This window comes from Botrytis porri (genome assembly GCF_014898465.1).
Source record: "Botrytis porri strain MUCL 3234 chromosome Unknown BPOR_015, whole genome shotgun sequence".
NCBI lineage: Eukaryota > Fungi > Ascomycota > Leotiomycetes > Helotiales > Sclerotiniaceae > Botrytis > Botrytis porri.
This window is the reverse complement of record NW_024066089.1, coordinates 1,051,542-1,066,449: the sequence shown is the minus strand read 5'-3', so window position 1 is coordinate 1,066,449 and position 14,908 is coordinate 1,051,542. Positions and strand designations below refer to the sequence as shown.

Sequence of the window (14,908 nt, the reverse complement as noted above, 5' to 3'; positions counted from 1 at the left end):
TGTTTTGGTGCTAGGAAAACAGCACAAATACCAAACCGTCATTCACCACTCAAAATGAAACTTAATATCATGCTCAAATTTCATTGATTCTAGGAACGAGCCTGTGCTCTATCTCTCCTTCAATTGAAAGCCATTCCCAAGCAACCATGAACCCTAGCAAAAGTCTCGCCGCTTCGTACACTTCGTACCATTACATGCCCCCCCCCCCCCCCATGCCACCAAAATCACAATGCAAATCTGAATTCATAGCTAGTGAAGCTCGCAACTCAGCTCCCAAAGCACATTGCATCCCCATTTGCCAGAACGCGAAACTCGTCTCGTGTGATCGTATAGAAAAGAAATAGCATGCAATCATATCTCTTGTGCCTCGTGTTGTAACGCTCGTCTCGTTCATTGTCCCAATGCAGCCCTGTCATAAATCCGTAACGCCTGATGATTTCTTGAAGCTGTATTCATGTATGCGTAGCTCATGAATCGATTCGTGGAGGACTTCGATTACCCTTTTGGTAAGGGGATGAGCTGCGACTTTCGTCTTGTCTGTAATTCTGTTAGGAGGAATTCATTCCGGTCGCTCAAACTGCGTAGTGGGAATGTTGAAGATGGTGAAAACTCACGATCTTCTTCTCTCTCCCTCCTTTCTGTACCCCTCGATAATCTTCAGCATCTCCTTCCTCGCTCCACTCGCATCCACGAGTTTGCCTCCCATGCTCATAGAAACCTTTTCCTTCGCGTTCGCGCACAGCAATCTCTTCAACAACAAATGGCGCATGATGATGCACACGTAAACTCCACAATCACTTCCATTTTGCTGTTGCGGAGTATCCTGCAAATTCAGAAACTTCAACTGGCGACCCAATAACTGACCTAGTTTATAAGTCGTCGTGTTCGCTTCTTCATAATTCGAGGGCGAGAGAGAATCATAGTGGAATGCTACACCATCGATAACGGATACGAGGAGGAGTGTCCAGTGGGATCCACCTTCTGCTTGAGAAACATTGCGATTATCGTTTATGGGAAGGAAGATGTGGGTTGTCAGACGAAAGTCTGGAAGAGCGGACCTGAGTAGGACGGGGTTTTCGTGCATTCGTAGCATATATGCCATGGAAGGGCGAAGTAGGACGATGTGGGAGGAGGGGTATCGCTTGAGGTATTCGTTCTCGAGATATCTATTTGAAAGAAATGTTTAGTAGCGGCTTTTGTAAAGGCAACTATCTGCGAAAGTTAGAATAGGATTGACGTACTCTTGCCAGAAGGCTATTGTCTGTCAAAGAGAGCGTCAGTAATAAATTCGAAGGGAGGGTAATATAGTGAAAGTATACATTATCCGTGAGCCAGTCATCCTTCAACGTATTGATGTCTTCTCTTGTCACTGTTATCGCCATATTTTAGTTTGTGAGTTCGGGGGTGTCGTTTTCAAAATTATTGAGAAAACCTACATCGTACATCATAATCTAGAAAGCGAGTATTAGCAATGTGCCGGAGCAACCCCGCCGCGACGCGAAAGCGACCATGAAAAGGCAAACTCACAACTCAGATATGCAGCTTCAGGAGAAAGCTACCACGATTGTGTTTGTCAGTTCCAAGTTGCGCATTGCTTTATTGCTGCGACTGCCCTTCCGCCGGAGTCACCAATTGACAGGCAAAGTCCGCATGTGCTTGATACATACCGAATTTCCCATATGCTTGGATAATCTGCCACCAAATGGGTGGAAACCACTTCCTTGTGGCATCGCTTCTCTTTTCCTTTCTTGTATGAAAGTTTTCTTCTCTTAGATTTTACTTCAAATGCAGGTGGCCGTGTGGCTGCCCTTTATTGTAGGACGAAAAGACTTTTTGGGCTTCGGAACGCGGGGGGATCGGATTCTTCGAGGATAGATAGGTATGTCGCTGGTCAAATGTTGAAAAGAACAACGGGAAAAAACCAAACAGAGGGGAGAGATGAAGTTGATGATTCCTAATGAACCTTGCGACTTGGTTGTAAGTATCGATTGAGTAAAAATGTTCTGGAATCTGGGCTGCTGCGGTTGTGGGGGGTGTGGGCAATCGTCATCCCTTGTTAGTGTTCCTTTTCCAGATGTACCGACATGGTCATTTCTTCTTGGGTTGGCCGGATGACTATCTAGTACTTGGATAGATGTATGCAAATACGTATAAGTTACATGTTCTAGCACAAGAGTACTACCGAAAGATCACATCAAATTGTCGATATTTCAATCATACTCATTACTATCATAGCAACTTTATAAATCATCTAAAGCTAGTACTTAGGTCTCGAAAGAACTATGTGGTATCCATCAACCTTTCGGTCCCCGCAGCTCAGAGACTACTCCTACTAGGCAAACAAGGTGAAAAGCTACCAAAAGCAAATTAAGCAATGATTCACTAATCCGATGTGCGTCTCCCTCCCTTCAATTCTCTTTGTATGAACTCTTGTCTTTCCTCCCACTTTCCATCAACATCACCTATGGGAGAAGTTTTTATATCCTTTTCGATTTGCTTCACGGCTGTCCCAGCTTCAGAATACATTCGAATCAATTCTGCCTTTTTGTTTTCGATTTGTTGGCGTATATTGAGCTTCTCCACATCTCTCTTGCCACTTAAATCCTCTAGCATACTCGTAGCGTTCCCCTTGTATTGACGAACGACCAGCTCTGATGCATCTTCTTCATTGGTCAATCTAATCACCATCTCCTAAATCTCAAAGTCAGCTATTCTGGTCATGAAATTTGAACTGTACAGTTAGTCAGACTTACATCAGCAATTTTATGAACAGTATCTGCATATCCTTTGTAATGTGGTCTGACAGCCTTTGACCATTGACTAGAAGGTGATAATTCTCGTCTTGGAGTGTCTGAGGAACCGGCCGATCGAAAAGACGAATTACTCGACAATACACTCGGTGAAGATGACTCTCTATCATAGCTTTGCTCTGTAAACTCCACTAGAGTTTTGTCGGGATCGCTGGAACGAACACTCAAGCCTCCATCAGCTTCACGTGCCCGTAATCGTTCTGTAAATCCACTCAATTTGTGATGGGCGACATCAACGAACGGATCCGGCAGAACTTTTACCTCTTGTATGTTCTCCATGGTTGAAATGTCTTTATAAGATCCGCTCTGAGTCTTTGTATGCGGGACGTATCGAACAGAAGACTCTCCTGGTGGAGCAGGGCGAGCTTTCGGTATGCTTACTACCTTGATAGGCGGACCAAAAAGCTCTGGAGCATCCTTGGCATCAAATCCAGGAGATAGAACTTTGATTTCAGGTAAATCCTGGTGCGAGTCCATAGTCTGTGACCCTGCCTTGCCAAACTCTGGTGCTGCTTCTCTTCGCTCGACTCTGAGAGCATGACTAATGGAAGGTACAATGTGTTGTGCTTGTGGGCTACCGAATGCATCCACTCGAGATCCTTGTGAGCTTGATTTGAGAGCTGTGGGAATTCTAGGACTACTTTTATCATCTGCTAGGATCGGTGTATCTGTTGGTAAAGCTACGTTCGGCGGGCTAACACTTTGACGCTTCCTGGGTGGACTTTGAGAAACAAACAAACTTTCTTGGTCTGAGTCATGATGATCATCATGTCTTCGTTTACTCTTTAACATGTCTTGCGACTTGACTCTCGCAGTATTTGATGTTTTGGTGTCTAGCTTAAGATCTCGTTTTGTAACAGGCATGGACGTACCAGAAGAACCCTGATTTTGTGCACCTTTAGCGTTAAAGTGTATAAACTTTGGTTTGCGAATACTTCGATCATCAAGTAGAGCTCTACTTTCGCTAGCTAAGCTTTCGGGAAATGCATTTCCTTGTGCGCGAGGACCAGATGGTGAGATTGAAGGGCTTCCTGAGTTATTTGTCGCAATCTGTCTACGGCGTTTAGGCGGTAGAGCAATCTCTGTTGCAACCTTACGCTTTTTTTCCTCGACCAAATTTACATCTTGTAGTTGTAGAGTTTGCAGGCCTTCTAATTGATGGTCAGTGGAAGCTGACGCCTTTGTAGCAACTGGTCCGTGAATCGCTTCCTGCTTTGAGTTAATCGAAAATCTGCTCAAGGAGTGGCTTGGAATTGCAAGTACTGGATCGGTTATATCTGCGGTGAGTACATACTCGTCCATCTTCGTAATGATCTTCTCGTCTGCTCTGGTAGGAAGCTTAGTGTCTGTCAGTTTTTTGAGATCATATGTCTTTTTGATCATTTGACTTTTCTTGGCTTTCGTCTCGCATGGAATGGCGAGTGCCACTTCTTTAACACGTTGAGCTGGCTGGCTTGAGTTACCATCCTCTAACTGTAGTTTTTCTAAATCTGTATCTCGGTCTTTGTGACTATTATGATATTCAGCATCCTCGACCACGGTTTCTGGCAAGTCTTTGTTTATGACACCCAAGCAACTTTCTGATGTGCTATACTGAAGTTTTCCCGACTTTTCCGGTGGTGTACTGGGAGATAAGTTTGTCTTGAAGAGACTCTTGTTCAGATTTTTGATGTGAGTGGTCTTTTTATCGCCCTTAGTATCATCGCTCAAAAGATCATCCAATTGGCTGGCGAAATTCACGGCTGCCGTCTTTCGAGAAGGCTTTGTGGGGGTTTCTTGAGGATAACCTTGTTGATCCTTTGGTCTCGGCGGACTAGCAGAGTACAAATCATCCACTGCGAATGGGTCTCCAGAAGAGAGACTGTAATCAACTAGACTTAGTACCTGAGCATCTTGCTGCTGGAGAACAAAGGCCTCCTTATCTTCCTCTGCAGCCGACTCTAGTACTGAAGCAAAATTGATCTCCGATAAAGCTGGCTCAGCTGGCTGCTCCGCCGTCTTACGCTTTCGCGAGACATTGGGCTGCGCTGGTCCACTGTCTCTCCCATCAGAAAAGTCATCTTCAATCTCCTCCAAATCGTCATTGATTTTGCTCATGCTAAGTTTGGCTTGACTAGCAGCCGCTCTTTGGCTAATCCTCTTCACGACTATAGGTTCCGCGACTGCCGTTTGGGTGGGCTTAGCTTTTTGGTAGGTCTTTGTATTCTTTCCCTTGCCTTTTACAACGGATTTGCCCTTTTGTTTCGAACTAGCAGGCTTTTTTCTTGTCCCCTGGTTAGTTTGACTGTCCGTCTTGGATTCTCTTCCGTCGTCGTTGATCTCAGGCAAATCATAAATATGTGTCTGGACTAGCGCAGATCCCTCATCGGATTTGTTCTTGTTTGAAGTCGCTATTACTGGCTCTGGCACACTTGGCAGAGGAGTTTTCACTTTAACGCTCTTCAGGCCCACGATTGGTGTCTTGGGTTTAACAGCATACTTCTTTGACAGTTTATTAACTTTCAAATTGGCATTCTGGTTTGGTGGTGCTTGAGAAGTACTTGGTTGTGCTTCTGGTACGAGTGCTTCCCTTCCGTTTTTTTGACTTGCAGAAACTTTACCTTTAGTCTTGACAGCATGGTTGACATTGGTTGCAATTATTGGTAGAGGTTGAGAGATTTGGGGGCGAGATTTGTCTGTCTGCCTCAAAAGAAGTGCCTGGCCACTTATTTCAAAACTCTTGTCGTCTGTTCCTAAAGTTTCGTTGAATGATGGAATATTCTTTCGATGGGTATGCATCGTAGGCGAATCGCTGAAGCTCAAAACATCACCGTGCTGAGGTAAATCGACTTTGTTCGCTGCACATTCTCTGCTCGACTTTTGTTGGGACTGTTCCAATTTATCATTCACGTTCAAAGATATGGTTTTATCTTCTTGATGTCGAGAACTTCCGGCTTGAAACTGACGATCGAGGTTAAACAGGGAATCTAGCGCTTCGTCCTCGGATTCCGTTATTGGATCACTTGTTGCTGGTTGATGCTCGTCTTCCGAGGGCCGCTCGTAACTTTCTGCAGCTGGCGAACTTCCCTTTCCTTGAACTAGTATATCATCTTCAGCTTGAGAAACTTGAACCCTCTCCGGTTGGAACTCTGCTTCGGGACATTCATCGTGAAGATCGATCATTAGTTCGTTTCTATTTGAATCTGTGGTCAAACGTAGTTGTTGAAGAGTGGTAGGTCGGGAATTTAGATAAGAAGAATGCTCTTGCTTATTCTTGATGTCAAAAACAATATCGTAAACTTCTCTTCCGTTGATTATAATAGAGCTATCGATGACAGAAACTCGGGAGATAGACTTGCATGGTACTTGCAGTATCTGATCCAATTCTTCTTCCGTAGAGCTTTTCAGTAGAAGGATATAGCCGTCTTCTAGAACCAGTTCTATACTCTCACCCAATGTTCCCAATCGAAATGGTGGTATTGTCACAACTCCAAGACTATAGTAAAGCATATGCGGTGGTCTGGAAAGTCATCAGCGGACAGAAAATTGTCAATATTTGATGTACCTACGTTTGGCTTTCATTATCGGGCCACTTCCGGTCTACCCACTGCTGGAATTGCGATTTCCACTCATTCAAATTCTGCAACTCAACTGGAAAATCCTCGTATTCCCTTTTGTCAGTTTTCACAGGGCAGAGTTCTTCGGGCAGAACATCAGCGTTTAGTAGTAACGCAAAAACCCGTCCACAAATCAATCTGAGGATTTCATTATCTTCATTGATAATCATGGGACCAATGCTGCGTCTTTCCAGCAACTTATCAGCTAATTTTGGATGGTAATATGAGGGGTTTCTCACCTGACGTCCTCGGGTGTATGTTGAAATTGCTCAGAAACTGCCTCTGGGCCTCTCAGAAGCTGTTGCATGATGATACCAACCTTATATATGTGTTAGTATATTCCTAAAATATTTCAGCCTATGGTAGCTCACCCATCTTCTCATTCCGTCTGGCCTCGAACGATCGACAAAGTACTCAATAAGGCGAGCGACGTTCACTTGCTTTGAAATCTCGACCAAAATACCGTGGGAGCTCTCAGTTTCCTGAGGTGTTGATTGCGTGTGAAGTTCCTTCTGCAAAAGCTCAGTCAGTCTCCAGATAATTGCAACCTTTGTGGTGCGGGTACCTACGGCAAGCAGAACGAGAACACGCTCACTTTCTCGACACTCCTCGCTTCTGAGTGCAATTTCAAGAATGACACAGAAAGCTTTCACATCGAAAGGACAACACAACTCGCCGCGATCATTCTCTAACATTGAAAGAAGACCCCTCACGGCTGTCTCAGTTATGGCTTTCGTTGCCTTCGTCGTGTGCAGGGTAGCATGGATTGATTCTAGAGTGTCTTCAGCGATTCTGATAGTTGTTAGTATGTTATAGATGTATCGATACTGCCAACCTATCTCACCCTTCCGTGCCTTTTGCCTTGATAGTTCTGTCGAGTTCCTGACACAACTTCTCAACGCCCTTTTCAAGTGCCGAGTCTTGCAAGGTCTCGTTCAGTCCGCGGCTTGGAGGCATCTGGGAAACGATTAGCATTAGTATTGACTGGCGGGCACTCTTTCTCGAGTTCGAGTACCTTCACAACTGTGAGTAAAGCGTAAATAACGTAAATAACGTAAGTAAAAGGTTACCCGGAATATCGCCCCCACTCCGTTGATAAGCTACGGAATTCATTCGTATATTCTTGGAAAGTGGCCGGCGGTCGCAACCTGAAAGGGGAGTAACATGGACAGTTGGAGAAATACAAACCTTTGTGGGTCCCGACTATGCCAAATTCGCAGGCATGTAAAGATAGTTGTCAACAAAGAAGCCACGGCAGATTCTCAAGACGTCATGGAATATCTTGTAGGTACCCGAGAAGTTCACTTTCAAGAAAGAGTCAGTATACTGAACCAGGGAGTTTGTAGATATGAAACTTGTGATCTGATTGTTGAAAGAAGCAAAGAAGCAAAGAAGCTTTCTAATTAAGGCAGCATCGAGGGGACTTTCGCTTCGAACAGTGAAGTGAATTTGGAGGAATTAAGGGCGCCCTTCTCAAAGGAAGGTTATGAGGAGGGTATCTGAAGAACTCACCTCTAGAGTTGAAGGGAATTGAAAAGAAAGCCGATTGAATCGCAGTCTTAGTATTGATAGAAGGAACAAGGGAAAGAGATAGGTAAACAGAGGGCATGAATTGTGCAAGAGATTTCCCTGATGCTCTGTCGGTCTTTCGGTGAATGATTGCAGAAATTGGATAAGTTAGAGAAGGAAAGTCCTTGGAGCGAATCAATGATGGAGAATCCCGCGCCGCTAAGCTTCCCATCAGAATTTCAAAATGAGGAAGGAACTCAGAGCCTTAGCACGTCGTCTCATCACGTGTATGTAATCCGGATTTTGGTACCAGATTACTTTCGTTCATGTTTAGGCATGCGGAACAATAATAAGTATATGGCTTGACTGATTTATATAGAGCAGGCGCCAACAACTAATAAGCCGGGTTGATTATGCGTGATCCAGTGCATACCTAGTTAGACAAGATGCCTTTCAATCACTCATGGAACATTATGAGAATTTCCGGGCATTCTGGACTGAGATATTGTTATGTCGGATGGTCTTTGACATTGCTTGACCCAATTTCACACACTACACCGTGGAAGGTTCGCCGACACCAGACACGATGGCATAGTGATTAAAGCAATGCTAAACATTGAAGATCGAGATTACTGTCATGTCATTCTAGTACTGGATGATACTTTGAAGTTTGTGATCATCAAGAACAAAATACTACCTACTTGAAAAATGAAAGGAGACGACGGTGCTTGGTAGGGCCCAGGTCATGCATAGGCATGGCTTCTAATTTCTCATCATTGAGCCAGATGATTCTTGGTAAAGATCTAACGATTCACAATCACCATCTCTATCAAATCCGTGAAATAACGGTATGTAATTTGTTAAAGTAAATCACAAATGCGTGACTTGACGATATATTCTCTGATCTTTCCAGTGGCTTCACTTGATCCTCTGAACACCTTAGTTGACCTGTAATTTGAACTAGCATTCTATCTTAATCTCCCAATTGGTCTTTTTAATTGTGTAGATCCTATGAAATCTTTCACAATCTCGCCGTCCACAAATAGAATCGTGTTATTTAGCTTCGTTGTCATTACTCTATGCGTTTCCATACAATCAGCACATCTCTTTAGAGAAATTAGCGATGGGGTAATAGCAGACAAACATTTGGGAGTCTTCCAACACAGCGCAGGTGCAAAAAGACTTTTCTCCAGGAGAATGCTCTCGCCGATGTCGAGGTTTGATGTAGCATACATTACTCAATATACCGAAACACTTGGACTGAAGTTCAAATTCGATGTCTCAAGCTTGAATCTTGGATATGTTGCAACCATTCTGATATTCTTACAGTTCTAAGCACAACCAGTGACTAAAAGGAAATCACCGTTCAAGAGGGCTTCTTTATTCACAATCCTCTCGTCCTTGACTGCAGCCCGGCCGTTGGATAAATCGGCGCCACTTTTGAGGCCATGTATCGCCTGATCATGATGGCTGGATAGCAGATCAACCTGTCCAACATACGTTCACGCAAAGGCCTTCTACTCCAATACCGCTCTCGTCCACCATCGCGAATAACGAAATTAAACAGCTATTCGTAAATAGATTTGAGGCTCATCGTGAACACCATCGTTTCCATTTTCACATACAGATAGAACAGATCTTCTTGCAATGTACTGCAAGCTTAGGGTGATACATTGGATTCCTGGTTGACCGCTGGTCCATCAATGCGCAGCGAGCGATAAAGTAAGTGATGTTTGAGGGAAATGAATGTGTTGCTCGCTTAGTCAGCGGACTGACTTGGTGAAACTTTTGTCCACAGCCCTACTCAAAAACAACACCAAAGACCTGGAATTAACATCTGCCGTTCTGGGCACGCAGTCTTTGTAGGATTGATCGATCAACGATGCACGTATTCGATCACTAGATACCTCAAGGCCATGCTGCGTTTAATCGCGGTACCACTTCCTGTCTGCTCGATTCGATCCTCAAACGGTTCTACAATGCATTGAAATGAGTCGATGGCTATAGATTCAACCCCTTTTTCTCACCGACCTCACCGACTTCATCAAACCATCCAGCGTCGCCAAAGTACATCTCCATACATCTTATACCTCGTGTGCCCCTCTCCGACATGATTAATATACACTGGTGGGGTGAAGTGGGGTGATGAACACAGTCGTGGTATCCTACCAGCGATCAGCACATATCTATATAAAGGCATAAGGCATAAGATTTGTTGGATCATTTGCATAGGTAACTCAGTATTGATGCGCTGTTGTTGTGAACTTTAAACTGCGGATTGTTACTGTGTACTCTGGAGCAATCATTGCTGAGATGTTTTGAGATTGCTACTGACCTACATCAACAGCTCAAGTGAGCATTCTTGACAGAGTGTGAAGCATATCACACTAGACCATCCATCAAGGAACTACGTGGCTTGACTGTGCCACTTCCTCCTTGAGCAATGTAGGATATCCATTCTAAGGATCGATAGCATGAGCTATTTTTGCGCTCTTTCTGCTATAGGTGCACACACACACACACACACACACACACACACATCTAAACTACCCCTGAGTGATGCAACACTACTTGAGTCTTGAGGATATACCTTCGTTCAGTCAGTCGTTTACGCCAATAGTTTCTGAGAGCTTCCATGATCTCACCAAGTCCTTCTTGTTCTTAATCTTCTTCGAAACTGGTTGGCTATCCAGGTACCACCACTTTGTGACCAGGGTAGCTACAAGCTAGTGTGGGGTCTATCCATCGTATTCCATCATTCTGACTTAGAATTCTGTAATGCATATCACTCGTAGCCACCAAATCCGCCGCAGTGGTGACATTTCGAAACCCCTACCCCACAGCAAGTGGGTCATAGCGGGTCATGCCACATATGGTGAAGCTTCTGATCCAATGTTTGTGGAAAACGTGTGAGCCAAGGAGGTGCCAAGCCATTGAAATGCCACTGCGCATATCAGCGGGGGTTTCCATAAATGCGTCGATGGGTGGCTGATGATGGTTTTGCATTGCCGCAAACATGCACGGAGGGGAGGGGTAGACCCTGAGGCGTTACCATAGTTGAAGACCGGACTAGGTAGGTACAGAAGACACCTATATTAACCCCTCTCACCCTCCCTTCTTCCACAGTTTCATTCTTCATCTCTCATCTCTCATCTCTCAACTCACAACCACCTTCCAAGCAAACTCCACAACCCAAATTAAACAAAACAAAACAAAAACTCCCCTATATATCAAAATGTCTTTCCATCTCTCCGCCGAAGATATCCGCATCGAAGACAACCACATCCTCAAAGCCCGTCTCAGAAACGAGAACGGTGACTGGGAAGATGCTGAGATTGATCTCAACCAACACATCGGAAACCAAGATGGCATGATTCACTGGGATGGCGTTAGTACGTATAACCTCTGAAGAAAATCATCTTTGAAGGAAATCGTCGATGTCTAATACTTCATATAGACTTCTCCCACAGCGCCGAGAACGTCACATTCTCCATTGAGGGTGGTGGACAAGTACCAGTTCTCCGCACTTTCCTTCGCAGCATGGACGGCGAAGAGTTCAGCCGTGATGTCAACCTTGCTGAGCGTATTGAGAACCACAACGGACAATTCGTTTATAGTATGTATCCTCTAGTCATTGGAGCTCACGAAAAGCTCTTGCTAACATGTAATTAGTGAATTAAATATTTATGATCATTTTAAATGTTATATGCTTTAGCTAGTGCAGTCTAAAGAATGAGAATATCCTTTCAAGCGTTACAAATATTCGATTTGGTGCATTGCAACATTGCCTGCATGATTGAAAGTCCTTTCCTATGTCTTCGTGTATCGATGAATCTTGGCTCGTTCTATGTGATTCTACGCTTCTCGATTACTCCATGTTACATCTTATGTTACCAAGTTTTATCTGCTTCTACTACTGGTCATTCATCCGGGAGAGTGGTTGATGCCTTGACAACACATTCTTCTTTCCTCACACATTGCAAGTGCTTCACAGTATCAAATGGACCTGTCATTAAAATATTCGCGGCCATGGCCTTTTACACATGAACGATGGCGCGATAAATACGTTACCTTGCTTAGACAGTTTCTACATCATGTATTTTGCTGTCGTTGACATTAGCTTGGTATTTTTATTAACCCTGCTCGAACAAATTCACGCCAATTACGTTTAGTCCTCACCAGTACTTTTCCACCTCCCCGAGAATAACCGATTTACACAACCACAATACATCAAACCTTTATCACTTACGCAACGAAACCTTGGATAATATCTTTTAAGCGCCTCTCCTGCGAACCAAACAGTCGTGCAAAAGACGGATAATACGGCACATTTTTCAGCCTGTATTGGTATGCATGTAATGCCAAGACGCATGGCATACCTTGGGTTGCATGCCATGATATTATGTAATTATCTTACTCTTGGTGTTCGAATTGAACCAAAGTTGGGCAAATGGTAAGGGTTGAGAGGGTAAAGCGGCTATATTCAGGAATTGAATGAGTGGTGTGCGGGATGCTGATGCTTGGGGTGTGCAGCACGTATTTTCGGCCCAGCCCCGATACAAGAGTTGTCAGTCACTTGATGGTTGAGTACTGCATTGGTGACACATGAGTTTTTGCTTTCATAGATTTGGCTCTCTACCAAAAATTTCAACACGAGACTTTTCGCATGTCGTTGACTATGCCAAGGATTTCCGAGCCTAGTAGTTCTTGGGGTTCTCGGATGAGCATCGAGAGGGATAGCTTTCTTATTTTCCTTCTCAGATCCTATCGTTGAAATTTTCACACTGAATGTGTCTCAAACACGCTGGATGCTACTCGTAAGAGTCGAAGAGCCATTCTCGCCATTCTAATTCCCTTGGCACCTGTGTAAACGAGCCACATCTTTGTATATCTTCCTTCAGCATATTTCCAAGAAAGAGCGGAGATGGAAATATACCAATGATCCGCGGATAGAAGGTTCTGCAAGACTACTTCTATCCGGAAACTCTCCACATCTATATCCCTCTTACGTTCTCCCTCTAGTTCCGACAGGGCAATGCATAAACAGAAAGATGATAATACTCAAATGAATTAGATAAAGCTCTATATATTTGGGATTAGGTGTTCAGATGAAGTCGGTGTATCTATCAAATGAGCAATTTGAAAATTCAATTCAACATTGAATGGCTTGCTTGATTTGTCGGAACGCTAATTAATGTTAACATAGCCGTATCTGTGAATTAACTTCATGCCAGGTTGTGTTTAAGCAGTGTACGATACTACATTGACCAGCCTCGGTTTATTGTGTCTTGATACAAATAACCGGAGGTTGCTTCATGGAATGAATTTGTAGCCTGTGATGAGAGAGTGTAGTAATGGAGTCTACGCCGTCTAAATTGTCATGGCTAAAGATGAATTTGTTACAGATTTATCATTTTTCCTATGCAGTCCACAGGGATACTGCGTTAACTTTGCATCATATCAAATTCGATGAAGTTGGATTAAAAGACTTACCGGATATCTTTCACCCCGCAAAACATGAAGCTGAAAGATGATGTCGTCCGCTAGGTCTATCTGTTACCACAATCACCTACATTCTATACAGCCTTAAGCTAAGATTTCTGGTCCAGTATGCAAGACGTTTTGGATAAGTACTCCCCATGAAACTCATATCCACCTCTTCAAAACTCTCATCCAGATCGCAATGCGAGCTTAGCTTGACTTCCAGACAAGCTGCCTCCCACACAGCATCGATATCATTACTCTCGAGGATCGTCATTAAACATATTAGTTAATGTGTTACCACATTCGACCAATCGAGGGGTTGTTGGAAACGACTCAACATCCCAATTGAGGAGCCTTTGAATGAAGAGCTTTCCATCCAAGCCTTCTTCCATCACTTTTTCCTTTCCAGCATCATCTTCTAAGTTCACATTCACATCACCCGTCCCGAGTCCGGAATACAGATGCCATTCAGCGTGGCAACTTCAAATCTATCCTTAGGTACAGCTGATCGCCTGGAAATCACAACATAAAGAAAAAGGCAGTATCTACTCCATAAGCCTCACAATGATAATTTAAAACAATTTTCAAATTGTCCAACAAAAAGATACATCAAATCGCGGAAAAGGACTTTATATCACTTGCAGTTCAACCCATTTATCAGATATAACAATCACATAGACCTAAAACACCAACTCTATCCTTGATACTCTTGTACTTGTGTACCTAAATCCCTAACGTCTAGATCGATTCCACGAGTATATTCGTGCTAGACTGTTTACTTGGAGGAAAAGCGCATTGATCTCTGGCTTTCGCAGGTATCGCGTTCACGATACCTCAATCCAAGAATCCGGTTCTGAGAGACACGGCAGTTGACGAGTGTTGAACGATATAAGAAGTAAGACGCATCCAAGCAGCCTCTGCAATCTCCGGTGGAAATGTCTGGTTTGGTACTCCACTCAATCTATGGATTCGCGAATTTCTATCCTTCTATCCAATCATCATGAATTAAATGATATCCCATCTCCGTGTTCTTTATTAGCACCGAGAATACGGATTTCGTCGATTGGATTCATGTTCCTTGTATAGTATTGTGCCATGACGGCTGTGAATATGCATGTATATCGGTTTCTAAAACTAAGATTGAGAAGATAGGGATTTCAGTACTATTGGGATGGAAGATTACGGGGGTTCGTTTAGCAAGAAAAAGTGCATTCTTTTGAAGAAAAATATGTGGCTTTGAAATAAGGGGGGGGGGGGGGATATAAAAGGTAAGGCAACTTAGAAGGCCTTTGATGGGATCGGTCTAGTGAGATAAATTAGTCGTTTTTCGAGCTTTATTTAGTCTTTTGCAATATACATAGTGGTGCATAGAAGGATTCTATGAGAGATAAAAGAAAAGCTATCGTACACTAAAATTCGATTGAAAGTGTCGTGCAGACATAGATGTCCACACTCACCCCAACTTTCAGTAAATGAACAACACCCAACGCCCAATTTTCCATCACTACA

The 14,908-nt window shown here is 43.6% G+C and overlaps 4 protein-coding genes across 4 annotated transcripts; 1 reads left to right on the top strand and 3 right to left on the bottom strand.

Moving 5' to 3' along the window:
* Positions 1-168: 168 nt before the first annotated feature.
* Positions 169-2,063, bottom strand: EAF01_010086 (uncharacterized protein). Its single transcript, XM_038918343.1, has 7 exons — positions 1,668-2,063; positions 1,528-1,555; positions 1,437-1,451; positions 1,320-1,369; positions 1,242-1,261; positions 615-1,166; positions 169-537 (listed from the first exon to the last, which is right to left on the bottom strand). Exons 1-7 carry the CDS (start codon positions 1,728-1,730, stop codon positions 468-470), a joined length of 798 nt encoding a protein of 265 aa, XP_038766313.1. The 5' UTR covers positions 1,731-2,063; the 3' UTR covers positions 169-467.
* Positions 2,064-2,382: 319 nt separating this feature from the next.
* On the bottom strand, positions 2,383-7,381 carry EAF01_010085 (uncharacterized protein; the record flags this gene model as incomplete). The annotated part of the gene is made up of 7 exons (XM_038918342.1): positions 2,383-2,691; positions 2,754-6,309; positions 6,359-6,592; positions 6,646-6,725; positions 6,778-6,918; positions 6,976-7,198; positions 7,251-7,381. The coding sequence occupies 7 exons, from the start codon at positions 7,379-7,381 to the stop codon at positions 2,383-2,385; spliced, it is 4,674 nt and encodes a 1,557-aa protein (XP_038766312.1).
* Positions 7,382-9,791: 2,410 nt separating this feature from the next.
* EAF01_010084 (uncharacterized protein) lies at positions 9,792-10,027 on the bottom strand (the record flags this gene model as incomplete). The annotated part of the gene is made up of 2 exons (XM_038918341.1): positions 9,792-9,889; positions 9,943-10,027. The coding sequence occupies 2 exons, from the start codon at positions 10,025-10,027 to the stop codon at positions 9,792-9,794; spliced, it is 183 nt and encodes a 60-aa protein (XP_038766311.1).
* A 1,123-nt stretch (positions 10,028-11,150) lies between these two features.
* On the top strand, positions 11,151-11,761 carry EAF01_010083 (uncharacterized protein; the record flags this gene model as incomplete). Its single annotated transcript, XM_038918340.1, has 3 exons — positions 11,151-11,307; positions 11,373-11,531; positions 11,588-11,761. The coding sequence occupies 3 exons, from the start codon at positions 11,151-11,153 to the stop codon at positions 11,593-11,595; spliced, it is 324 nt and encodes a 107-aa protein (XP_038766310.1). The 3' UTR covers positions 11,596-11,761.
* Positions 11,762-14,908: the final 3,147 nt, after the last annotated feature.